This window comes from Astatotilapia calliptera, chromosome 5, assembly GCF_964374335.1.
Source record: "Astatotilapia calliptera chromosome 5, fAstCal68.1, whole genome shotgun sequence".
In the NCBI taxonomy this organism is placed as follows: Eukaryota; Metazoa; Chordata; class Actinopteri; order Cichliformes; family Cichlidae; genus Astatotilapia; species Astatotilapia calliptera.
Genome location: NC_137426.1, coordinates 610,001 through 637,324, shown reverse-complemented (window position 1 = coordinate 637,324; position 27,324 = coordinate 610,001). Strand labels below are relative to the sequence as shown.

Here is a 27,324-nt window from a genome sequence, read left to right as displayed (position 1 = left end):
AAGAGGCGTGATTGCTGATGGTGCTCCGGTGTGTCAGCCTTCCCTGCCGCCACATCACAAACTACGCCCACCACAGCGTGACATCGAGCATGTGTACAAGCACGTGGGGGCCGTCCAAACTACCGAGCGCCCGCTGCATCATGTTTTCACATTGATTTTCAGGGCGTCTTTGAACTGAGCCCTCTGTAGGCTGATCACTTCCATTTCCATCGACCTACGTGGCATCCTGACATGGCATCCTGACACGCCACCCGTCCACATCAGTGCAGATATCAGCAGGATTTTCTGATGTGGGTTTTTTGGGTCACCCTTATTCTCCCTGAGTGGCAGGTGTGGGTTATAAACAACCGAAATTCCCAATAAGTTAATTAAAAAAAACTCGCACACAGCATGCCGTCAAAAGCTGCTTCCAGGGAACACGCGGCAGGCGGGAACCCGCCTGTCGGGTGATTACCCGTCACCTCTGCTTTCTTCTTCTCTCTCTCCTCCTCACCGCCGTTAATCCCCTGCGTTTAGAGGAATCAATACTCTCTCCCTGGCTGCGTCTCCTTTCAGCACCTCCTCCTCCTCGCCTGACACCTTCCTCTCCTCTCTGCCGCTGATTGTTCATTTAAGTCTCTGAAGACTCTGGACCTCTGACACCTCACTCTCTCAGCTCAGTCCGCTTCCCTTCACATTTTCCTCCCACCTCACCTTCATCTCATTTCATCACCTGATGTTTTTCTCTTCTCGCTGCTTTTCGACTGAAGATTAGAGAAGAAACCGTTTACTGAAAACCACCTTTGTTTTCCAGTCCTGAAACCAACCTGCGACTCTCTGATCTGAGTCTGAACACTTGTGTTTGTGATGAAAGAATCCCGTCCCTTTAAATTTATTCTGTTTTTAACGCTAACTGTGCAGCTCTCGATTGAACGAGGTCACATAATGAGCTGAAAGCAGCAGCTGACATGAGTGGAAAAGTGGCAGAAAGATGGAAATGAGCTGCTGGTGACGAGCCGACTGCATCTACAGCAAAGCGGCTAAATGTTAAAATTATGTTTTCATATGAAGTGATTTACGCCCACTCGAAGGTGTGAAACGCTCTGATAACAGTGGAGTGGGTCTCTCCTCAGACTGTGAAACAGATCAGTGTCAGAAGAATTACAGAGCTCGTGTTTTTCACAAGAATGGGCCGACTGAAGCCTTTTACCGGTCACACAGTCAACAGCGAGAGACCGAACCTGCACCGGTGTAGCCCACCTGTCAGTCAAATAGGCCACGCCCCTAACAATGCAAACATCCCCCCAGCATACAGGTGTTACGAAGGGGGAACGAAACATTTCTGCTGATGAGGAGCAGAGAGATGGTCACTTCCTGTCTGACAGGATGAAACGTAAACACTTTCATTGACACATACTTTTTTCTGCAGGTAAACTCGTGAGTCGTGCACGCTCATGCACTCCTGCTGCTTCTCTCCATCTGCTCCTCGTCATCTTCAGCTCCTTCTCGCCCTCTTCTTCTCTAAATCTGGTGTGAAAGCGCAGCCGCTGGAGTTTCCCTCAGCCGCCGCCTCCTCGCTCTTCAGCAGCTGTCGCTCTGATCCCACCTCCTCCACACGGCCGCACGTATGCAAATCATCATCAACCTCTGACTCCATTACAGGAGACTTCAGATAGTTCAGCTCATTAATATTCATTCTAACAGATGAAGTAAGAGAGAGCAATCATCCTTCAAGACCTCAGTGAAATTAACCGTTAATGGTCTGGGAACGTATTTATACTGGCCACAGTGTAAGTCCTCATCAACCAATGAGAATGCAGCATGATGCATGGATCACTGACATGCTGTTTCCACTGTAAAAATAAATAAAATTCAAATTCAAATTTTATTTGTCACGTACACAGTCATACACAGTACGATATGTAGTGAAATGCTTGGACAACTGCTCGTGACCTAAAGAAAACAAAAAAGGAAAAGGCTATGAATAAGATAGGAAATAAATATGAAAAATTAAAAAGGGTAAATTTAACTAGGAAGGAATAAAATATAAATTAAGGTTAAAAATGAAATAACTGTACAACACAAATTAGAATGAAGGGTAAATTTAACTGGGAAGAATAAGATAAAATATATAAATTAAAGTTGAAAATAAAATAACTGTACAACAAAATACACAATACACAATATAGAACTATATAAGAATGTATGAAGAAATCTAAATATAAATAAATATATACACAATAACAGCAGCTGTACAAGTATTAACCGGAAATGAAGAATATAGTGACCAGTGTTGTGCAAAACCAAAGTCCAGAAAGTCCAGTGTGTGTGTAAGAACCATATGTGTGGGTCAGGACTGTGTGGTGGTGTGATTGAGAGACCGTATCGCCTGCGGGAAGAAGCTCCTCCTCAGTCTCTCTGTGTTGGTCTTCAGGGAGCGGAATCGCTTTCCTGACCTCAGCAGAGAGAACAGTCTGTTGTTGGGATGGCTGAGGTCCTTCACCATCTTCCTGGCCTTGGTCCGGCACCGCCTGCTGTAGATTGAGTGCAGGTCAGGGAGCTCGGAGCGGATGGTGCGCTCAGCTGACCGCACAACCCTCTGTAGAGCTCGTCTGTCCTGCGTGGTGCTGTTCCCGAACCAGGTTAAGATGTTTCCCGCCAGGATGCTCTCTATGGTGCACGAGTAAAAGTTCCTGAGCACCTTGGAGGGCAGTTGGAAGTCTCTCAAGCGTCTGAGGTGGTAGAGACGCTGTCGGGCCTTTTTCACCACGGTGTTGATGTGACAGGACCATGACAGGTCCTGCGTGATGTGAACTCCGAGGTATTTGAAGCTGTCCACTCTCTCCACTGGGCACTCGTTGATGACGGGGGTCTGGTAGTTCCTCTCCTGCTTAGTGCTGAAGTCCACTATCAGCTCCTTTGTCTTACTGACGTTTAGAAGGAGGTTGTTCCTCTGGCACCAGTTCTCCAGATTCCTAATCTCCTTCAGGTAGGCCGTCTCGTTGTTATCAGAGATCAGGCCCACCACGACGGTGTCGTCAGCAAACTTGATGATGGTGGTGGAGCTGGTAGTGGCCACACAGTCATATGTGTACAAAGAGTACAGCAGGGGGCTCAGAACACACCCCTGGGGGGCTCCAGTGCTGAGAGTGGTGGAGGCTGAGACATGTCCGCCCATCCTTACTGCCTGTGGTCTGCCAGTTAGGAAGTTGGAGATCCACTGACACATAGATGAGCTGAGTCCCAGATGCTCCAGCTTGGTGGTGAGTGTGGAGGGAATTATGGTGTTAAATGCAGAGCTGTAGTCTATGAAGAGCATTTTAACATAATTCCCCCTTCTAGTGTCCAAGTGAGTGAGTGATGTGTGGAGGAGATGAGAGATGGCATCGTCTGTGGAACGATTTGGACGGTAAGCGAACTGTAGTGGGTCCAGTGTGTCTGGTAGTGAAGAAATGATGAAGTCTCTGACCAGGCGTTCAAAGCACTTCATCACTACTGAGGTGAGGGCTACAGGGCGATAGTCATTGAGAGAAGCAGGGTGGGGTTTCTTCGGGACAGGAACAATGATGGACTCTTTGAAGCATGTGGGGATCACCGACTGAGATAAAGAGATGTTGAATATCTCAGTGAACACAGGAGCTAGCTGGTATGCGCAGTCTCTGAGGATACGACCTGGGATGCCGTCTGGTCCTGCTGCTTTCCTGGTGTTCACTCTCTTGAAGGTTCTCCTTACTTCATGCTCGGAGATGACGAGCACGTTTCCGGTGCTGGCAGTATCTTCCTGTCTGCAGCCGTTAGCGCCGCTAACGCTAGCATTGTTGGAGACCTTAGCTGCAGCCTCGAAGCGAGCATAGAAAGTGTTCAGCTCGTCTGCCAGAGTCACGGCCGCGTTCGTCATACCGGTTGTTGGTGCTTTATAGTCCGTTATTGTCCTTAGTCCCCGCCACAGGCTCCTAGAGTCACTCTGTTGGAGTTGTGACTCTAGTTTCCTCCCGTAGCGCTGCTTCGCCTCTTTCACCGCCCTCCGCACGTTATATGACGCGGCTTTGTACGGGTCCATGTCCCCCGTTGTGAGTCCCGTGTTGTAGGCAGCGGTGCGGGATCTCAGAGCGTCGCGGATGGTTTTATCCACCCACGGCTTCTGGTTAGGAAACGTTGTGATAGTCTTTGTCTCCACGGTATCATCCGCTAGTTTCCCGATGAATCCCACAACCGCTTCCGTAAACACGTTGACATCATCATCGGAGCTGTTTCTGAACATGCCCCAGTCTGCGTCATCGAGTGCGTCCTGTAACGCGGCCACCGATTGATCCGTCCAGCGCGCGACCTTCCTCTGAACCGGAACTTCCTGTTTCAGCCTTTGTTTGTATTTTGGCATGAGGAAGATGGCGGCGTGATCAGATTTGCCAAAAGGAGGGCGGGATTGTGCCTTGTAGCCGTCCTTGACCGTAGTGTAGCAGTGGTCCAGTGTCCTTCCACCCCTGGTGGGGCAGGTGATGTGTTGATAAAAGTTCGGCGCTGCGCGTTTGAGGTTGGCGCTATTAAAGTCCCCCGTCACAATAAGCGCAGCGTCCCGGTGTTGTGTCTGGTGCTGTGTGAGTGCCTCATGCAGCTCGCATAAGGCGGTGACCGTGTCCGCTTGTGGTGGAATATAAACGGCACTTACAATGACCGATGTAAATTCCCGAGGTAGATAAAAAGGACGACACATGATGGACAGTAGTTCCAGATTTGGTGTGCAGGAGCGTGTGAGAGGAACAACGTTCGCACTGTTGCACCAGTTGTTGTTCACCATTAAACACACGCCGCCTCCCCTTGACTTCCCCGAGTCCCGTGTCCTGTCCATGCGGTGAACCGAGAAGAACTCGGCCGGCTGGATGGCGTGGTCCGGCACCGCTGGGTTCAGCCATGTCTCGGTGAAGCAGAGGAGATTGCAGTCCCGAATGTCTCTCTGGAACTTTATCCTGGCCCTGAGGTCGTCAAGCTTGTTCTCCAGTGACTGGACGTTGGCGAGCAGGATGCTAGGCAGAGGTGTGCGGTGTGCACGAGCTCTCAGCCTGTTCCTGACGCCGGCTCGCTTCCCTCTAGGCCGCCGCCGCTTCCCTTTGTTCTCCCTCGAGATCTCACTCGGCCAGCTCGGATCCGGAGTTAAAAACTTCGAATTGTGAGTACATTGTAAACCAATAGAAACAAGAGTGTCACTGTCATACCTAATGTACCCAATGGTGATGATTTTGCCGATTTAGAAACGCTGAAAACTAACTTAAAAAACAAAGACAAAGAAAAAGTGGTCGGAGCAGTCGTGACGGCAGCCGACCTCACCGGCGCCATCTTTAAATACAATACAATACAATATCTGGAGATAACATCAGTCCATCCACAGGGGCCACGCTGAGCTAACATACGTGTGCTGAACACTGCAGATAAGAACATGTCCTGAGACTTCCTACAGTGGACCGATCACAGGCACTCACTGCAGCATCACGCTGTCCTATCAGCTTCTGAGTGCAGGATGCTGAGGGTTAGCTTGATGTGGCCTTTTGGGCTGTCCTGCAGGTTTTAGATGTGTCCTCGATCCAACACAGCTGACTTAAATGGATAACTGACCTCCTCAACATGTCCTGAAGTTCTCCAGAGGCTGGTAATGAACTAATCATTTGATTCAGGTGTGTTGACCCAGGGTGAGATCCTGCAGGCCTGGAGTTCCCCACCCCTGAGATAAAGAGTGAGTCTGTACACCTTGGACCGGTCACCTGCCTGAGGACGTTGGACCAGAGCACGGTTTGGTTTTGGTCTAAAGTGTCTGACATGAGAATCAGCAGTCTGATGCTGACGTTCTCAGCTGAAGAAAGGTCTCAGGGTCTTCAACGTGGACAGATGAATGGTGCAGAAGCTGAAGAGGAGGAGGAGGAGCTGAGAAGCGTGAAGGAGAAACTGGTTGAAAGACAGAAGCAGTGGGAACGAGCTCGACTGAGTCTGGGCTCCGTCGTGGGTTGAGGAGTTTGGAGTACAGCTGGTACTCCTCCACACTGGGAGGAGCCAGTTGAGGTAGTTTAGCATCTGTGCTTGAAGCCTGCTACAGCCTCTCAGGTGAGCTGTTTCAGGTGTGCCCAACTGGCCCAGGAGAGATCGCTCGTGTCTTGGCTACCTCAGGGCCCCCTGAGCTCATGGAGAAGGTGATCTGTGCATCTATTCTAAGACTGCTTTGGTGACCCTAACATGTGTCTTTGGATGGGAGGAGGAAACTTGAAAATCTGGAGAAAACCCAGAAAAGTGAAGATAAAACATGCAAAACTAAAAATGTTTGGGAAGAACCAAGTTTATCTTTAGCTACCTTTAGCAAACTACAGTAAGGATCATCACTGTGCAGCATCAGAGGACCTGCACACTCGCCCGAGTGAGAATCCTCTGCGGAGCTGAGGACGCACGAGGACGGGATTGGAGTCAAAAACATGAGTCTGACGCGATAAACACAGGAGCCTGCATCGGTCAGCTTGAGTCCTCGTCCTCAGAGCATCGTTTAAATCAGCGAGCTCTGCTGTTCACATCCAATTTGAAGTTCAGGTCTGGTTTCACACTTTGATTAATTTCTAGCTGCAGGAGAACTCTGAGGAGAAACACGACAAAATGTTACCGAAGAAAAGCGTCGTAGCTCAATGCTCGCTGATGTGAACGATATCGTGTCGTTCTGCATCTCACACCAACACGGTCACATGACAACAAACTCACAGGAAGATTTCTGCTGACAGTTCAAACAACCTTACAGAGCTCCACGTGTCTCTGAATCCAGCTGTCAAACACAAGCTGTAACTCATTTTCTGTCCTCTGGTTTATAATTCAGCTCAAAGGGGGAGGAAGGCGACAGTGAAGGATTAGGATGTCAAAAACACAACACAAAGCTGAGATCCAAGTTTGGGGAACCCGAGGCTTTCAGAGTGTGCACAGACTGGCACGAACATAACGAGGACACAAAATGTAAGAGGGATGGCCTCAGAACAACAAGGAGGCAAAGACAAGCAGAGAAAAACACACAGCCTGCAGAGGAGGCTCGACTCAGAGCCACGAAAGACTCAGAGAAGCCGACGGGATTCGCCGAGGGCCAAACGTCCCATCGCCATGTCTGAGGGGACCGTCCATAAAATTCCATCTTCCTTCATTTCCACCAAAAACAGCTAAAGCTTTTATTTTGAAGGGCTTCAATAACCTGAGAGTCACTTGTGTCCGTGAGTCTTCTGAGCATGTTCCTGACAGTACTGTGAGAGTACTCTGCCTTTTGTATTACTGCATGATAATTGGGTTTTTAGGTCATGTATTTTGTTCATGATTGGAGTCGAATATCCTGGCTGCTGATTGGCGCTTTGTGTTTTTTCCCCCCAAATCCCTTTACTTGGTTTTCCAGTTTTCTCTTTCCATAAAGATGACAAAGATTCAAATATAACTGGTTACATATATACGGTAAAAGTTGAACAGAATGGGAAAAAAACAAAAGAAAGAACAACAACAAACAACAACAACAAAGGATGTTATTCGTCAGACTACCAATGAGGCTCAGTGATCGTTTATATCTGTGCTGTATTGAAGAGATCTATGAAAGGTTGCCAGGTTGAACAGAATTCCTCCCCCTTAATAGGAGTTTAATTCTTTCCAGCTGCAAACGTCTCATTACATCTTGTGTCAACGCTGATGTGGTAGGAGGCACTTTTTGTTTCCAGTTTAGTAAAATTAAACGGCGTGCCAGCAGCGTCACAAAACGTATTACGTTATTTTGGGTGGCTGACAAATCTACAACAACCAGCTTCACTCCAAATAAAGCGCAGATTGGGTCTGGCTTCAGAGTTTGTATTAGAATCTCAGACAAGGTTTGAAAGACATTCCAGTATGTTGTTATACAGGGACAGTTCCAAAACACACGCGCCAGTGAAGCAGGTTGCTGTTTACATCTTTCACAGGACGAGTTTACATTTTTGACAGTTTCAACTTTGATAAATGGAGTCTGTGTAGCACTTTAAACTGTAAGAGTCCATGACGAATACAAACAGAGGAAGAGTTTACATTTTCCTGGGCTTTTGTCCATTGACTGTCTGTGATTCTCGTACCCAGGCCACACTGCCAGGCCTCTCGCAGATAGTCAAGTGTGACATCCAGTTGTGACAAAGCATTGTGAACTTTTGTTATTAGTCCTTTCTTGAGTGGATCAAACTGGAATAAGTTATCTAAGGCAGAGTCTGGGGGCCGATCTGGAAAGGATGGAAAAAGCCTCCCTTCAAAGCTTCTGATCTGTAAGTATTTGAAGACGTCATTACTGTGCAAGTCAAATTTTTCTTGCAGTTTCTGGAATGTGGGAAAAACCTTGTTGATGAATAAATCCTTTGAGTGCAGCCCTCTGTGGTTCCATTGGAGAAATGAGATGTTTGAAAGTGATGGTGTGAACGTTGCGTTATTCATGAGTTAGTATGGAAGCTTCCTTACACCCGAAATGTTTCCTTATCTGTGTCCAGATTTTAATTGTGTGAGAGACTACAGGACTCTTAAGGTCGTGTTTAGGGATAAGGAGAGCTGAATAGATCATAGCCTCTAATGAGGAGGGGTAACAACTTTCACTTTCCATCGCTGTCCAGTCAGCCCCCTTAGTGCACAACCAAAACAACATGGAAGGAACATTACACGACCAACAATACAGACGGAAGCATGGTAACCCCATCCCTCCCTGACCTGTCGGTCTCTGCAGGTCGCCTTTCTTGATTCTTGGGTTCTTTCTGTTCCATATGAAACAGGATAGTAAGGAGTCTAATTTATTAAAGGCTTTATTAATCACAATAGGGATACACTGAAATAATATTCATTCTAACAATGTTTATTCTTCCTGTTAGTAAAGTTGGTAGATTGATCCATTTGTCTGTTATTTTTGGTTTCATCATATAATGTAGAGTTCCTTTACAGTTGACTGGGAACAGCACACTTTTGGATAAATTCAGTTTGTACCCTGACACTTCTTTGTTTTGCAAAGTCTCCATGATGACTGGGACTGATTTTGCAGGGTAAGAGATATACAGTAGTAAATCATCTGCATATAGCGAGACTTTATGTTCTGCTTTTCCCCTTTGAATCCCCGTATGTTCCTCTGTTGAGCGCCGTAGAAGAGCTAACGGGTTCAATAGCTAATGCAAAAAGCAGAGGTGAGAGAGGACAGTCTTGCCTTGTTGAGCGATTCAGATTGAAATAGTTGGAGTGGACATTGTTTGTTTGTACCGACACTTTTGGTTGGATGTAGTTTAACCAGAGAAATAAATTTAGGGCCAAATCCGAACCTCGACAGGGCCGAGAAGAGATAATCCCACTCCACCCTGTCGAAGGCCTTCTCCGCATCTAAGGAAAGTAAAATTTCAGGGTTTGGATTATGCTTGTCTTGCGTATAGATAATGTTTAGCAGTCTCCTAATATTAAAAAACAGCTGCCTGCCTTTAATAAATCCTGTTTGGTCTTGACTAGGGATGGGTACCGGTATCGTTCTGACATAAACGGTAGTAACCAGACCGAAAAGCAGCGCACATTTCGGTGCTTTATTTCGGTGCTTTATTTTCCTGAGCTGTGACACACTTTAGATTCTAGCCAATCATTTTACGTTTCCGAGGATAGTAGGCGGGGCCAGGTACGTACGTTCTTTTAGAGCAGAGCTACAGATTAAAAATGTCCAAGGCGAAGCGGTCAAAGTCTGGCTGTACTTCACAGCAAAAGATGCAAACTCAGCAGCAACAAGTGCTTTAAGCTGATACTGTGATGCTGTCAAAGGAGGTAACACCTCAAATCCGATGAAACACCTGGTGACGCATAGCGTTTTTTTAAAGCCGAGAAATGCGCCGTATTTGATAGCTTGCTGCGAGACCTCACACCGTGCACATCTACTGCGGGTGTGGTGCCTGTTATTGGACCCGGAGTTAGCAACATCCCCCAAGAACCTGAAGAGGAGAGTCCTGGCCCCGCCCTGCCAGTGTAGCAGAAATGATGAGGATGATGATGCAGCAGCAGCCGTTCTTCTCTGCATGAGTAGCTTCATGTTGTTCGTGTGTAATTTACGTTGAGTAGGCTAACCACGTTATTACATTAATGCATGTAAGGTGAACTAGCAAACATCATCATAGCTACATGCGGCTGTCTTCTTGTTTGATGGCAGATACTCCCTTCACCCTGGCCAAAAAGGCTAAAATGACCAAAGAAAAAGTGGAAAACAGTTAAACATGAGAGGTTTTTGGACAAAGTTTGTGTTTTTTCCATTGTTTAAGCACTGCTTCCAGCTAAGAGTGATACCATATATGCCCCATAGCTGCAGAAAAGGCTAACATTGTTATCTTTTTACAAAAAAACAGCTGACCATGAGAGGTTTTTGGACCAAGTTTGTGTTCTCCATTCTTTAAGCACCGGCACCGTTTCAAAAGTACCGGTTTGGCACCGGTATCGGATAAAACCTAAACGATACCCATCCCTAGTCTTGAGATATAATTGTTGGTAGAACTGTTTCCAGGCGTCTTGCTAAAATCTTTCCAACTATCTTATTATCTACATTAATTAAACTGATCGGTCTGTATGAAGCCAGGTCTAAAGGGTCTTTTTCTTTTTTATAGATGTGAGACAGTGCAGATGTATTCTGTATGTAAGTAATTTGACACACATACACAAACTTTTTACAGTGGAGCGAGGACGGTTCAAACACGTGTGTCTGCACAGCCGACACCATGAAGCTCAGACGCACAAACCAACGCAAAGATAACAAACGACCGCAGAGTTCTTCATCTTCCAGCTGCTGCCTTTAGGGGGCGCCACAGAGGATCATCTGCCTCAATCCCAGCAGCCTCCTCTGCATGTCCACCTCCACACGAACCTCCTCTGTCTTCCTGGCTGGCAGCTCCATCTTTAATAAAGAGCTGAGCCGAGCCTCTGGGAATAAATGTATCACTAAGATCTAAAAACATAATTTCCTCAGACTATTGTTAATCATGCTGCATTTAGCTGCACTGATGTGTTACAGTCACATCACAGGAAGTGAAAATCTCACTCTGCAGACCGACCCGCAGACACCATCATCATCTGCAAGCTCGAAGCAGCGAGAGTTTAGGTTAGCAGAGCGACGTCTCCTCGGCGACTCCATCTGACGACAGAGGTGATCACCTGATTTTTAGCAACTTACAATTCAGATGTTCGGCTGTGACTGGTTTTTCTAACACTCTCAGGCGACTGCTGTGTGATAGGACCCGGACTGCCAATACCAGCGTTGGTATCAGATCGATATTTGGATGTGTAAACCGCGCTCTGAGGGAATCTGCAGCCGTGCTGTCCTGGCAGGAAAACAGACACTTAAAGCTTTCTGCAGACGACCATCAAGCAGCTGTCGGGTCACAGACGCTGAGTAGCGCACAAATAACACAAATACCACAATCTGCCACAGGAAACTCAGAAACGCGGTGTGTGTGGGGTGGTAGCTTTGATGTGGCCTGCAGGCTGCATGTGTGCAAATCTGAGTCCTGACGGCAGACGGTCTGAGGGCAGCGAGGCCCACAGGAGGACGGCCGATGTCATCAGTGGACCGAGAGTCCAAAATACCACAGGAGGAGAAAATGGGGCAAAAACAAAGAAGTGTGGGGGCGGGAGGAGGAGAGAAAAGCAAGCATCCACAGAGCGAGCGAGGAACAGATGACAGAGGATAATGATGATAATGATGAGGAGCAATCATGACTTCAACAGAGAGCAGAGGCAGCACACGACCATCCGCTCAGGCGTCACTGAGTGTTTGGGTTTCATTATCCCATCGATGGAAGGACGGAGAGCAGAAAGTATTCAGCTCCACAAAACATCTTTTTTAAAAACTAAATTAAGATAATTAAAAATCTCAAAAATTAAGACGAATAAAAAAAGATGAAGTATAATCTTCAGGCTCTTATGAAGCAGCTGCGACACAAACACTCACCCGTCCAGTTTCTGATGCTCAACAGACTCACAAGGAAGAAATCTAAGCAGATTCTTACTCTGGATGGCTGCTAACTTTCTGCTTCTTAATTCAGATCAAACTGAGGTTATTGTACTCGGCCCTGAAAAGCTTAGAAATATGGTATCTAAGCAGATTCTTACTCTGGATGGCATTACCTTGGCCTCCAGTAACACTGTGAGGAACTTTGGAGTCATGTTTGACCAGGACATGTCCTTCAACGCACATATTAAACAAATATGTAAGACTGCTTTCTTCCATTTGTGCAACATCTCTAAAGTTAGAAATATCCTGTCTCAGAGTGACGCTGAAAAACTAGTTCATGCATTTATTACTTCCAGGCTGGACGACTGTAATTCATTATTATCAGGAAGTCCTAAAAACTCCCTGAAAAGCCTTCAGCTGATCCAAAATGCTGCAGCAAGAGTCCTGACAGGGACTAGAAAGAGAGCAGATTTCTCCTGTTTTGGCTTCCTGTTAAATCCAGAATTCAAAATCCTGCTCCTCACATACAAGGTCTTAAATAATCAGGCCCCATCTTATCTTAATGACCTTGTAGTACCATATCACCCTATTAGAGCACTTCGCTCTCGCTCTGCAGGCCTACTTGTTGTTCCTAGAGTATTTAAAAGTAGAATGGGAGGCAGAGCCTTCAGTTTTCAGGCCCCTCTTCTGTGGAACCAGCTTCCAGTTTGGATTCAGGAGACAGACACTATCTCTGCTTTCAAGATTAGGCTTCAAACTTTCCTTTTTGCTAAAGCATATAGTTAGGGCTGGACCAGGTGACCCTGAATCCTCCCTTAGTTATGCTGCAATAGGCTGCCGGGGGATTCCCATGATGCACTGAGTGTTTCTTCTTCACTCACTATGTATTAACAGACCTCTCTGCATTGAATCATATCTGTTATTAACCTCTGTCTCTCTTCCACAGCATGTCTTCATCCTGTCTTCCTTCTCTCACCCCAACCAATCACAGCAGATGGCCCCGCCCCTCCCTGAACCTGGTTCTGCCTCAGACCTCGAGGTCTTCAGCTCGTTGCCAGTACTCAACCACACAGTCTGAAACTTTTCTCACCACAGCTGAACTGGAGGCTTCATCTAAAGGGGCGGTGCCAGCATGGAGCACGAGCGCGCTCAGAGCTTTTACCTCCACTGACGTAAACTCAACGCAGCACAGATACAAAAATACAGCAAAACAAAGACACACGAACCGAAACTTTTGTAGTATTTAGTTAAAACGACTGCAGCTCTGATTTAAGGTTTAACGCCTGTGTGATTTCAGTGACCTGAGACCTGACGCACCTGTACGCAGAACAGTGACGTTTAACTGCAGTCACGCTGTCGCCGGCATCCTGTCCTCAGCATTCATCTGATCCCCAGTGCTGATTGGCTGCTCAGGTACAGTCAGTTTCATCATCACAACATTAAACACAACACGAGCGTACCGAGGTAGTGGTGCCCGCTTTTTGAAAATTAAGTTCAAAGGTCACGTGTTTAAACGCACCTTAAACATAGAGTTGGATGTCTCGAGGCCAGTCTTCTATAAAGACAGTGTTGCTGTCTCAGATCGACACGTGGTCGACAGCGTCCATGACACGCAACGTAACGTTCGATAATGTGTCATTTCAAAAGCGTCAGCTCTAAGAGCCGTGCTTACAGAGCGCTTTGCAGTGAATCAGAGTCGACTCCCACTGAGCGAGAGCCGCTCCTCACTTAATTCCCTTTGGCTGCTCAGCTCTCACACAGCGGCGCAGCTATGCTCCAATCACTCCATACTGCGGCCAATCACATGCGAGGATATAGGATAATATCATTGTGTGAAAAACAGAGAGGGTGATGGACGAGACAGTCAAGTGGAGCGTGCGTCGGTCCTCTCAGTAAGTGAGACAGTGGACAGCGGTGAGGAGGGCTGTGCGAAAGCAAAAACACGTGGATATGCCTGAGACCCGTAACCGAAGCAGCATCTGGCTGCAGTTTAAAGACGTTTTTGTCTCCGTCTTGACTACAAGTCTACTGATGAGAGCTGGTCTCTGTCCCCAGTTTGTAACCACAGAAGAAGAACGTAGAGGTGAGGAAGAGGACACCTTTATGAAGGGTCCTTTGAAAAGTCTAATATCATGCATCAGCGGTTCAGAAGCAGAACAATCAGGCTTTAACCCGCCATCGATGAGCGCCTCATGCAAAGCGAAACACACGGCGTCTCTGCTGGAAAGGTCAAAGTTCAGGCAGCCGGTGCCGCGTGAAGGAGGCGAGGAAACGTGAAAATTCCTGTGAGCAGAATATGAAATCCTTGTTATTCCTCTGACGCTGCTCCACCAATCAGGATCGGCGGTTGTAACGGCGAGCTGGCTGACGTGTAAATATAAACGCAGACAGGATGTCGGGCTGATCGGATGGTTAGCTGAAAGAAATGTCAGCCTCTGACTTCATGACACACCAGGATGTGTCGTTGTTAGTTTTTGTTAAATTATAATGTACATTTGTAAATAAAGTTTCCTACAAAGCTCAAGTACAGACACAGACTTACTGTTTAAAGTCTTATTTTACTTTGAAAGGAGGCGATCGTCACAGACGGAGTCACGATGAAGGCTCGTCTGCAGTCGGTGAAAACACAGAAACCACAAGAAGATTTTAGCTTATTTTCACCTCCTTTAGTCAAACTGAAGTACTGCACTGCAAACTACTCCATTACAGAGGTCCTGCTGAAAGTACTCAGTGCAGCTCTGCTGCACATAAACAACATGATGTCGTCCTAAAACCATCAAAGTTTTTCCCAAAGTGTCTCATTATTCACTGTTTGAAGATAACTTGGTGATAAATACAGAAGGATGAAGAAAGCACCGTAAACACTGTTGGTTCATGTTGCTCATCGTTCACCTGGCTGCCCTCTGGTGGTGCTTTTGAGCAGTGCACTGTAATACACGACCTGTTGAAGGTTCTGAAAGCCTTTGGTGTTAAAACTGCAACATCCAACACAGAGCAAACACGGTTCCTCTAAACTGGAGACGAGTGTGGTTTCCCTGCAGTTTAGCTTCAGTTAGCCCGGCTGTTCGCTTGTTTCCTTTACGTTTGTATACGTACGATATAACGTTCTAGTTAGCATCACACCATCAAAGGCTACAAACCGTCAAATATAAGTTAGTTTTACTGTTATTTGCTTTCTTTAGGGCGTCACTGGTTACAATCATGTGACTCAGTCAGGTGGAAACTGGTCCTGACCAACCTGATCAAACTGGTCAAGATTCAAACTGAACACGTTCCACTCTGGTTTTTACTCTTCAGTGTTTTTTACGTGTGAGTCACAGTTCAGGGTGACGACCTCTCACAGACGAACATCAATCACCATGATCACGCTGTGACGACGAAACCGACCAGGCAGAACATCAAGTCCAAACCTGAGCAGCTCTCAGCTGTAAAACACTGCAGATTTAACACACACACACACACACACACACACACACACACACACACACACACACACACACACACACACACACACACACACACACACACACACACACACACACACCATCCAGAGGATAATCACTGGAGCTTTAACACCCATCTCCATGGAGCTGGTTGCCCTGACATCCTGTGTGCTGTCCTGGCAAACATCAGCAAACACAGAGAAAGCAGTCAGAGTGTGTGTGTGTGTGTGTGTGTGTGTGTGTGTGTGTGTGTGTGTGCGTGCGTGCTTTAGCGATCGATGGACAGCAGCAGCTAACCGCCCTGACAGCTTTTCAAACAGCCTGATGATTTAATCTCACACGGGCAGCTGAAAGTGGCGTCTGCAGGGCTGTGCTGGGGGCAGGCCGTCTCTGCGACCGCGGCTTTCTGAAACCTGGAAAGTCAGCATCCATTATGACACAAGTTTCCACTGCCATTAAAGACGCGCGAGAAGAAAAGAACGATCGCTGCTTCCGGCTGCAAAGACTTAGGTGTGAGTATCAGAGAGCCAGCAGCCGTGTGCCAACCCACCTCTCTGTGGAAGCTCAGGTCCACTCAGACCAAACCTCGTTTTATCTCACGCAGCGTGTCGTAATAATGAGAATAATGTCCTGTCTCAGCGACTGATTTTCCACTTATTCTGAGGTGAAGTAAAAACTCCGGACGTGCTCTGATCAATCTGCTGCAAAGTGTCGGGAAGTCGGCGCCGAAAGCAAAACCGCTGACTGGTGCTTCGCTCGTTTCCTGTTTTACAGGCTCCACACTCCAGACTGAAAGTCACAGAAAAACGATCAGCCATGAAGGTTTGACCTTTGACCTAATAACCACCTGCATCGCCACGGAGATAAGCACCATATTCCACAGACGTAACTCTTTGTGAGGAGGTTGCAGAGGTGGTGCCCGCCCTCCCTGCACCGGGGTAATCCTGCTCGATAAGCTCTGTGATGGTAATAAATTCCTGCAGGATTACACAGCGCGCAGGAAAAACTGCAACGTTCAATTCTACACAGTTTTATTTATCTAGCGCCAAATCACAGTCGCCTCAAAGCGCTCTTTATTATAAAGACCCAACAATCAGATGACTGCGTACGAGCAAAGCGCTCACAGACCCAGGCTCAGGGAGGGGCGGGGCCATCTGAGAGAGCGGTGCGTTTCCACAAACAACACAAATGAAGAACGACCAGAGTCAGACTCACCTCCACACCTGTTTGGGGTCTACGAGGAAGCCTGGGTGCTACGTGATTTTTCTGTTTTGGTGCTTCTCAGTGTGAATGTGTGACGGCGAATGACAACAGGCCTCGGTGAGCTGTGATCAGACAGCAAACAGTGTTTTTGAAGAAAGCGCCACTGTGTGAAAGGGGCGTGTTTATAGCGGAAAGTAGCCCTGCCCCAACAGAAGGAGGCGGCGACCCAGCGGCCGTACCTGCACAGAGTGCTCGTGCTGATAAACCGAGAGGCTGCGTCACAGACGTGGGGACTGTTTGCAGATCACATAAACAACTTTCGATCGAAGCTTTTCTGTGATCGTGTTCATGCGTCTAGTCTGGTCCTCAGAGATAACTGGGACCACACCTGCCTCGCTCCCACTGTTCCCAGAATAAGATGCTTCAAACATCCTGCGCCTGCAAAGACTCTTTAAAAATAGAAGAACTTGTAGTTCTCCTGATAAATGTTTAAACGATCATACAAAGTTGTGGTTACATAAATCTTGAAAAGGTTTTTCTGGGTGAAGCGCTTACATCTCGAATTTCTCAGAAACATCTGGTGTAAAATGCTTCGGTTACTTCTTCGTGTCTGGCTCGAGCGTGACCTGTGAGTTTAACAGGAAATGATGCGGCACATAGAAACACAGCAGCGGTTTGTAGCCTCGCTCCACAACGAAGACGGCGATGGTCTGCCCGGAGACCCTCTGCTGTTGAAGCGGGAGCGTCAGAGTTTTCACACAGTCTCCTTTTACCGCCCCGAGCCTCTTCTGCCTCTGGCTCGCCCACGTGGGCGACAGCTTCTTTCTTGGTCGGCGCTCTCTCAGACGTAAAACTGGCTTGACCGTGGAAGCTTCGTGGCAGGTTTGAGTCTCGGTTATTCCTCAATTGTTCCTGAACATCCTAACCAATTTCCTCTCGTCGCGAGGAAGCTGGTTACGATGTGACGGCACATCTGGATAAACTCACGTACAGCTGTTTGAAATGATGATCGTGTCTCTGCAGACACGTTCCCAGCTCCTGTAACCTACAGGTTTGATTCTTAGATCTTCACTGAGTTCCTTGGACTTCGGTCAGTCTGACGAATGCTGCCAAACAAATCCTTTTTGTGCCGTAAAGAGGACCCTTCAGCAGTCATCACTCCCCATAACCTCGTCTGCAGCATCTTCAGCACCACTTATTAAAGCGTCATAGGGAAATACAAACAGTGTCAAGCTTGTTTTTTAAAGTCGCTGTACAATCATTCACCCTGGAAACAGAGCAATTAAAGCCCGACGTTCATGCTGATGAGTGTATATAAACATCTGGGCACAGCTGTATATTCAGTGTTTAGCCTCGTCTGCCAGACCGAGCTGGGTTTGTAAATGGTGTGTGTGTGTGTGTGTGTGTGTGTGTGTGTGTGTGTGTGTGTAATCAGATATCTGACGTTCTCAGGTGTGTGTTGTTGGGAGACGAGTGTACTTCGAGGCTTTGTGTGAAAAACACGCTGCAGCTTGAAACCACTTAACATTTGTCGGCGTGTCTGGACTGAGGAACACTTTCCAAACAAGCAGCATAACTTCACATTAGCAAAAGTCATTTCCTACTCGCAGCTGAACGAGAGCAGAGAGCCATTAGTGGGTTTGTGGAAATCCACCTCAGGCGGCACTTACACTCTGCTTTCTTTTCCATTTTTCACGTCCTCGGTGTCTCCGTCTTTGAAGGCTGACTGAACGCTGTGCTTTCATTACCAGCTTCTAATAATATTTTGGCTCTTATTTCATTTCCGGTTCTCTGAGCATGACTTTGCAGGAAAGTGATTTACACGCAGCGCTTCTCCTGCTTTATCAATAATAAATCCTCCACTTCAGCCGGCCGAGCTCTGCGGTGGAGACAACGGGGAGAGTCCAGGATCGGGTTTCTCCGCGGAGACGGCGAGCAGGACGAACAGACACCTCGCAGGAAATGGCTTTCTCTCACAATCACGTTTTTCCAAACTTTAACTTTTTAATCTGCTATGGTCAGGTCAGCTTCATCACTTATTAATTACAGACTAATTATATATTGATCAGCGAGGTCCTTCTGTTGTGTTCAGGTTTACTTTAGTCCTCACACAGGCAGCGGCGTTTTCCTGTGAGCGCACAATCAGCATCAGCAGGTTTAAAGAGTCTCAGCAGCTATAAATAAATACCAACGTCTCAAACACAACGTCTCTATTCTAACAGTTTACTGCGCCTGCTTTATGCAAACATGCAGAGCGCGCACGTCCCAGAACCAGCAGCAATAACCACAGACACTGAACCCCGAGCTCCTCCCAATGTCCATCTGTGTGTGTTAGACAGCACTTAGGCATAGATGGAAGCTCTGTGAGTGGTGTGTGGGTGGTGCAGCAGAAAGTGCTTTGGCGCTATAAAAGGACGAGCCCATGCATTTGCCAGAACTCCACCTTAATAGCAACAGAAGAAGAAGAAGAAGCGGCTTCGTGGTGTCGCCGCTGTCAGCAGCTCCACATTGGACAGAATTCACTTCCTGAACAAGTAAATCCTTTTTAGAGCTCAATATTTAAAGTTTTTTTAGGGGCGTGGCCTCTGTGACTGACAGGTGGATGGTGACCCAGGTGCCTGTAGCTGCTAGCTGTCTGCTAGCTTCACCTGAACTGCACTGTGTGTGCGGTGTTGGGGCATTTTTAATGAATCATGTGACCAATAATAGGGCTGCTAGAGCAGAGCAATATGGCCAAAAATATTTATCACGATATACGTTTGAAAATTTGCGATAACGATATAACTGACGATATAACTGACGCGAGACAAAATACTTTACAACTCCTCAACTTTATTAGTGCAAAACAACATCAATGTATTTCCACTTCAACAAGCAGCTGTTTTTTATGTGCATTAAAGTTATATAAACATTTAACAGTGCAAATGCAAATTCCTCGCTGACAGTTTAACCAAAAGGCATTTCAGTGGAAACTGGCCGACACATCCTCAGTGTAACTATGTATAACATCCACAACACTTTAAAAGAGGTTAAACACACACAGTACGGTAACATTATGCTGAAGCACAGCACGTATCACTCCGCGAGGCCCCGCCTACGATAGCCGTAACGCTCCGACAATCCATCAAGCGGTGCGGCTTCGTAGCTTAGCAAAGTTGTACTGAAACATCTGACAGGTTTTCGAGCGCCGTGCACATAAAATCGTTTCGAGGTCAGTAAACACAACCAGAGTTCATACATAAGGCACACGGGATTATAAGGGGCTCTGTCGACTTTCAGAAAAATCAAAGGATTGATTTTAAGTGCGCCGTATTTTCCAAACAACACGGTAATAACGGCGGCCCGCTAGCATGCGCTACCAAAAATAGTGCTTTGTTGTGTATCTGACGGACGAAAGCTAAACCAGTTCCACACCAGTGAAGCTGCAGCATTTTTACAAACCAGTTCAGGTTCATCCGTTTCATTCAACGATCCGCTTTCGCCCTTCTTATTCTCCGTCGCCGCCATGCTTTTTCCGCCATGTGTGTATGAAAACAAAGGCACTGCGCATGTGCGTTTTACCCACATTCTATCGCCATGTTTCATTTTCTTGTCGTTGCCCAACATTACACTGATATTACCCTGAACGGTATGATATGGCCCCGCCCTAATGGCTGCTGTTACATATCAGTAACAGCAGGTACCTGAGCCTGTGTGAGGCTCTCATGAAGTCTGTGGATGCAGAACCATAACCAGGTCTGTGAGCGACGGGTCACATCGCCACGTCCATGTCTTTTACATTGGTGTGCTTACAGGTGTGACAGGTGCAGGTGTACTTACAGCTGTGCTGGCTGCAGCCTGCTTGGACTCCTCGGTGAGAAAGGCCAACATCAGCTCCACCCTGTGCTTCTCCTCCTCACTGATGTAGTCTGTGTCTGTGGGGGACACAAACAGGGCTGTTCATGGGCTGATCTGAGGATCTCTGCAGGGAAGGAGAGCTGATTGGATGTGGTGAAAACATCAGGAAACTAAACTCTGCGATGTCGTTAGTTTGTAAACATAGAGGTGACCTGTACAGGTGTGATGCAGATCGTTGAAGACATGAAACTAATATCTCATTTTGCCTGAGCTCGCAGTGTCAAAGGATCCTTCCAAAACTTACAGGATTATGTTGACGTACTTCCTGTAAGTCTGCGCTGAGGGCGGGACATTACTCTCCATCACCTCAGAAACAACAGCAGCAGCGAGAGCCTGAAGCCGAGAGCCCGGCTGGTAACCACCGCGGTGAATCCGTCTCTGGGTTTGAGCACTTACTAAACCAGCGAACACAGAGAAAACCTGACTTTGCTGAACTTCGTTCTGAGCCGCCTCGCTCTGAACTTTTAGAGAACTCCTACCAACAAACTACCAAACCAATCACACGGTGTGTTTAATGAACACCAAGCAGGAAACGGCTGCGGGAACACTCGCTGAGAGCCGAGCCATCGTCCAGACGAAGCTCGTTTCTGCTGAGTATCATCTCTGGTTTATACAACTTACTCCGTTATGATTCAGAACGTCCCCATTCGATTTTTGCCTCGGGCAGCCAGAAATGTTATAATTCTGATCATTTATCAGTGCATAACCATCAGAGGTGTAAGCATCACAACAGAAAAACATGAAGCAAAATATTCTGCAGTCGATCAAAAACCATGAATCAACATAGCAGGAGCTGTGCAGGAAGTCAGAGCGAATTAAATACAACGTTTATCAAACGTGAAGCGTAGTTTGATCTTCTTGTGCTGCTGGTTCAGTCAGTTTTGGTCACAGTGACGAAACTGCAGCATCAGAACCTGTGAGCTGCGGGCTTTCAGTCCGACGGCGTGTCCGTGCCGTCGGGTGAACGATCCACGCTCTGTGTCCACGTGTTTGTACCGTCTCTCATTTACTGTTTTAGCTGTTTGGTGGTTGTTGAAATAGTTTTGTGAGCTTTAAGCTGAGATTCAGGTGTTTCTGCCAATAATAATCGACCCAGGACTTAATTGATCGATATCCTGTTATTCAGACTAAAATCGATTTGTTAAACTCACGCCTCGTTTCTGCTGTCGTCTGTGGCCTCGGGTAAGGGCGGGGTCACAGATCGATGGTAAATCATCAGCTTCTCTCCACCTGAATGGTTATCTATGTCCCACCCCTGCAACTAACAAGCTAATAGGCAACCAAATCAGGAGGTTAATGAGCCAATCGTGCTGCAGAGATTCAGGACAGTTGGAGCTCTGCGGTTTCAGGCACATCTTACTCTGCAAAGATGGACGCGAGTGCACTTAGTGGCTCGTTGTGGCTTCCATGAATGAGCACAGCGTTTGTTCCATGCTCTGAGGAGGAGCCACAAACATTGCTGGTGCTCCAGACTGAAACTCTGATTTCTGAGCTGTTCATCACAGATGTGACTCCTGCTTGCAGTCACAGACTGAACATGCTGAGCACAGCTTCTCCTTTAACTCCTGCCCTCCATTTATTCACCCCCCCACCCTCTCACTTTATGGCCTTCGATTTGTCCCCCCCGCCGCAATCAGATCCTCTTTCAGCTGAGGGCAGGCTGTGAGACTGGCTGCTTGGACGGCTGCCATGTTGATCTGCAGTGAAACGTTACAACCAGCAGAGCTGATGTGTGCAGGACACAGCAGGACGTCACCAGAACCTGAGACACAGATGGACCGTCTGCAGCATCCACAGGCAGCGCCCTACAGATCTGGTCTGTTTGGGAGGTTTATCAGAAACTCCCATAAACCAACTAACCTTCACCTGGAACACGACAGACGCAGAGCGGGCCTTTAAGCAGCTCCGTCCAATCACAGGCCTCTGCTGCCTGCGAGGAGCCACCTCGCTGTGTGACTCTGCGTGGACACGTTTGTGTTCCCGTTTCTTCAGCGTGCTGATTGGTGGAGCCGTTGTGTGAAGGACCCTTTACAGTTAGCTCCAACAGACCTCAGATCATAAGACTGCACGCCGTCAGTAAGATTAGGAGAACGCCGGCGGTTGCATGTGATGAAAGTTGGTGCGAGGTGGAGCGAGACGGAGAAGCCGATGAATCTGTGAGCTGATGCGGATCTTTTTAAAATGACAAAGAAAGATCTCAGTGGAGGATGTGCTCTCCTCTCAGTCTCTTCACCAACAGACGCTGAAGCTGCTCACATTAACCAGCATCCACCCATTCTCCTGTTCTGAGGTGGAGCTGCCTTGCAGCGACAGGAGCAGGTTATCTCCTCCTGGTGGATTGTGACGACCTGCCGGTCACCTGTGGTCCGTTCTGTCAGTCCCTCCCAGAGAGGACCATAGGTGATGGCCCAAAGGTGGAACCAAGCTTCACCCAACACGCAGCAGCGTGTGACGGAGCGCAGCAGCCGAGCACCCGTCACAAAGATGGTGAGCTCCTGCTCGACTTTATTCCATGATGATGGAGTCGCTGTCACCTCCTCACCCCAACAGAAGCAGTGGCTTCTCCCGGGATGAGCAGATTTGAGGGTTGGTCCTGTGGACTCCCGAGCAAACAGCAGCCTGCAGACTCGGGAACAAACACTGAGCCCTGAACACTGAATGCTGTTCAACAAGCAGAAACCAGGGAGGCAGGAATCTCACACAGACTCCAGGGTCCACACGGCAAAGGCTCAGGCTCACCGAGAACACGCAGCGACACGTCAGGGACAAAACAAACACTGAGACAGAGGCAGGGGACAGGGGACACAAGAAACACGAAGGACACAAGAAACACAAGGGACACAAGAAACACAAGGGACACAAGAAACAGGGGACACATGAAACACAAGAAACACAGGGGACACAAGAAACACAAGAAACACAGGGGACACATAAAACACAAGAAACACAGGGGACACATGAAACACAGGGGACACATGGGACACAGGGGACACATGAAACACAGGGGACAGATGAAACACAGGGGACACATGAAACACATGAAACAGAGGGGACACATGAAACACAAGAAACACATGAAACATAGGGGACACAGGGGACACATGAAACACAGGGGACAGATGAAACACAGGGGACACATGAAACACAGGGGACACATGAAACACAGGAAACACAAGGGACACATGAAACACAAGAAACACAGGGGACACATGAAACACATGAAGCACAAGACACACATGAAACACAGGGGACACATGGGACACATGAAATACAGGGGACACATGGGACACATGAAACACAGGGGACACATGGGACACATGAAACACAGGGGACACATGAAACACAGGGGACACATGAAACACAGGGGACACATGAAACACAGGGGACACATGAAACACAGGGGACACATGAAACACAGGGGACACATGAAACACAGGGGACACATGAAACACAAGAAACACAGGGGACACATGAAACACAAGAAACAGGGGACACATGAAACACAAGAAACACAGGGGACACAAGAAACACAAGAAACACATGAAACACAAGAAACACAAGGGACACATGAAACACAAGAAACACATGAAACACAAGAAACACAAGGGACACATGAAACACAAGAAACACAAGGGACACATGAAACACGAGAAACACAGGGGACACGAGAAACACATGAAACACAGGGGACACATGAAACACAAGAAACAGGGGACACATGAAACACATGAAACACAGGGGACACATGAAAAACAGGGGGCACAAGAAACACATGAAACACAGGGGACACATGAAACACAAGAAACAGGGGACACATGAAACACAAGAAACAAGAAACACAGGGGACACATGGAACACATGAAACACAGGGGACACATGGGACACATGAAACACAGGGGACACATGGGACACATGAAACACAGGGGACACAAGAAACACAGGGGACACAAGAAACACAGGGGACACAAGAAACACAGGGGACACATGGGACACAGGGGACACATGAAACACAAGGGACACATGAAACACAAGAAACACAGGGGACACATGAAACACAGGGGACACAAGAAACAAGGGACAAAGGGGACACAAGAAACACAAGAAACACATGAAACACAAGAAACACAGGGGACACAAGAAACACAGGGGACACAAGAAACACAAGAAACACAGGGGACACATGAAACACATGAAACACAGGGGACACATGAAACACAAGAAACACAAGGGACACATGAAACACAAGAAACACATGAAACACAGGGGACACATGAAACACAGGGGGCACAAGAAACACAAGAAACACGGGACACAAGAAACACGGGACACAAGAAACAGGGGACACATGAAACACATGAAACACAGGGGACACATGAAACACAGGGGACACATGAAACACAGGGGACACATGAAACACAGGGGACACATGAAACACAAGAAACACAGGGGACACATGAAACACAGGGGACACATGAAACACAGGGGACACAAGAAACACATGAAACACAGGGGACACATGAAACATAGGGGGCACATGAAACACATGAAACATAGGGGACACATGAAACACAAGAAACAGGGGACACATGAAACACAAGAAACACGGGACACATGAAACACAAGAAACACGGGACACATGAAACACAAGAAACACAGGGGACACATGAAACAAGAAACACATGAAACACAGGGGACACATGAAACAGGGGACACATGAAACAGGGGACACATGAAACAGGGGACACATGAAACACAGGGGACACATGAAACACAGGGGACACAAGAAACACAGGGGACACAAGAAACACAGGGGACACATGAAACACAGGAGCCACAAGAAACACAGGGGACACATGAAACACAGGGGACACATGAAACACAGGAGCCACAAGAAACACATGAAACACAGGGGACACATGAAAGACAAGAAACAGGGGACACATGAAACACAAGAAACACGGGACACATGAAACACAAGAAACACAGGGGACACATGAAACACAAGAAACACAGGGGACACATGAAACACATGAAACACAGGGGACACATGAAACACAGGAAACACAAGGGACACAGGAAACACAAGGGACACATGAAACACAAGAAACACAGGGGACACATGAAACACAGGGGACACACGAAACACAGGGGACACACGAAACACAGGGGACACATGAAACACAGGGGACACATGAAACACAGGGGACACATGAAACACAGGGGACACATGAAACACAGGGGACACATGAAACACAGGAGCCACAAGAAACACATGAAACACAGGGGACACATGAAAGACAAGAAACAGGGGACACATGAAACACAAGAAACACGGGACACATGAAACACATGAAACACAGGGGACACATGAAACACAAGAAACACAGGAAACACAAGGGACACATGAAACACAGGGGACACATGAAACACAGGGGACACATGAAACACAGGGGACACATGAAACACAGGAGCCACAAGAAACACATGAAACACAGGGGACACATGAAAGACAAGAAACAGGGGACACATGAAACACAAGAAACACGGGACACATGAAACACAAGAAACACAGGGGACACATGAAACACATGAAACAGGGGACACAAGAAACAGGGGACACATGAAACACAGGGGACACATGAAACACAGGGGACACAAGAAACACAGGGGACACAAGAAACACAGGGGACACATGAAACACAGGAGCCACAAGAAACACAGGGGACACATGAAACACAGGGGACACATGAAACACAGGAGCCACAAGAAACACATGAAACACAGGGGACACATGAAAGACAAGAAACAGGGGACACATGAAACACAAGAAACACGGGACACATGAAACACAAGAAACACAGGGGACACATGAAACACAAGAAACACAGGGGACACATGAAACACATGAAACACAGGGGACACATGAAACACAGGAAACACAAGGGACACAGGAAACACAAGGGACACATGAAACACAAGAAACACAGGGGACACATGAAACACAGGGGACACACGAAACACAGGGGACACACGAAACACAGGGGACACATGAAACACAGGGGACACATGAAACACAGGGGACACATGAAAGACAAGAAACAGGGGACACATGAAACACAAGAAACACGGGACACATGAAACACAAGAAACACAGGGGACACATGAAACACAAGAAACACAGGGGACACATGAAACACAAGAAACACAGGGGACACATGAAACACATGAAACACAGGGGACACATGAAACACAAGAAACACAAGAAACACAGGAAACACAAGGGACACAGGAAACACAAGGGACACATGAAACACAAGAAACACAGGGGACACATGAAACACAGGGGACACACGAAACACAAGAAACACATGAAACACAGGGGACACATGAGACCCATGAAACACAGGGGACACATGAAACACAGGGGACACATGAAACACAGGGGACACATGGGACACATGAAACACAGGGGACACATGAAACACAGGGGACACATGAAACACAGGGGACACATGAAACACAGGAAACACAAGGGACACATGAAACACAAGAAACACAGGGGACACATGAAACACATGAAGCACAAGACACACATGAAACACAGGGGACACATGGGACACAGGGGACACAAGAAACACAGGGGACACAAGAAACACAGGGGACACAAGAAACACAGGGGACACATGAAACACAGGGGACACATGAAACACAAGAAACACAGGGGACACATGAAACACAAGAAACACAGGGGACACAAGAAACACAGGGGACACAAGAAACACAGGGGACACATGAAACACAAGAAACACAGGGGACACATGAAACACAGGGGACACATGA

The 27,324-nt window shown here is 47.4% G+C and overlaps 1 protein-coding gene across 4 annotated transcripts in view; it reads right to left on the bottom strand.

Moving 5' to 3' along the window:
- The window catches only part of rnf123 (ring finger protein 123), a 113,668-nt gene that overhangs the window by 7,327 nt on the left and 79,017 nt on the right, over positions 1-27,324 (bottom strand). For 3 of the 4 annotated variants that reach the window (XR_013908942.1, XM_080301105.1, XM_080301106.1), the window contains one exon: positions 20,407-20,501. The exons of the other annotated variant lie outside the window; for it this stretch is intronic. Coding sequence is in view for 2 of the 3 variants with exons in the window: in XM_080301105.1 (XP_080157231.1) it covers positions 20,407-20,501 (95 nt within the window). In the remaining variant the exon portion in view is untranslated. The remainder of the gene's footprint in view (positions 1-20,406; positions 20,502-27,324) is intronic. 4 annotated transcript variants of the gene reach the window in all.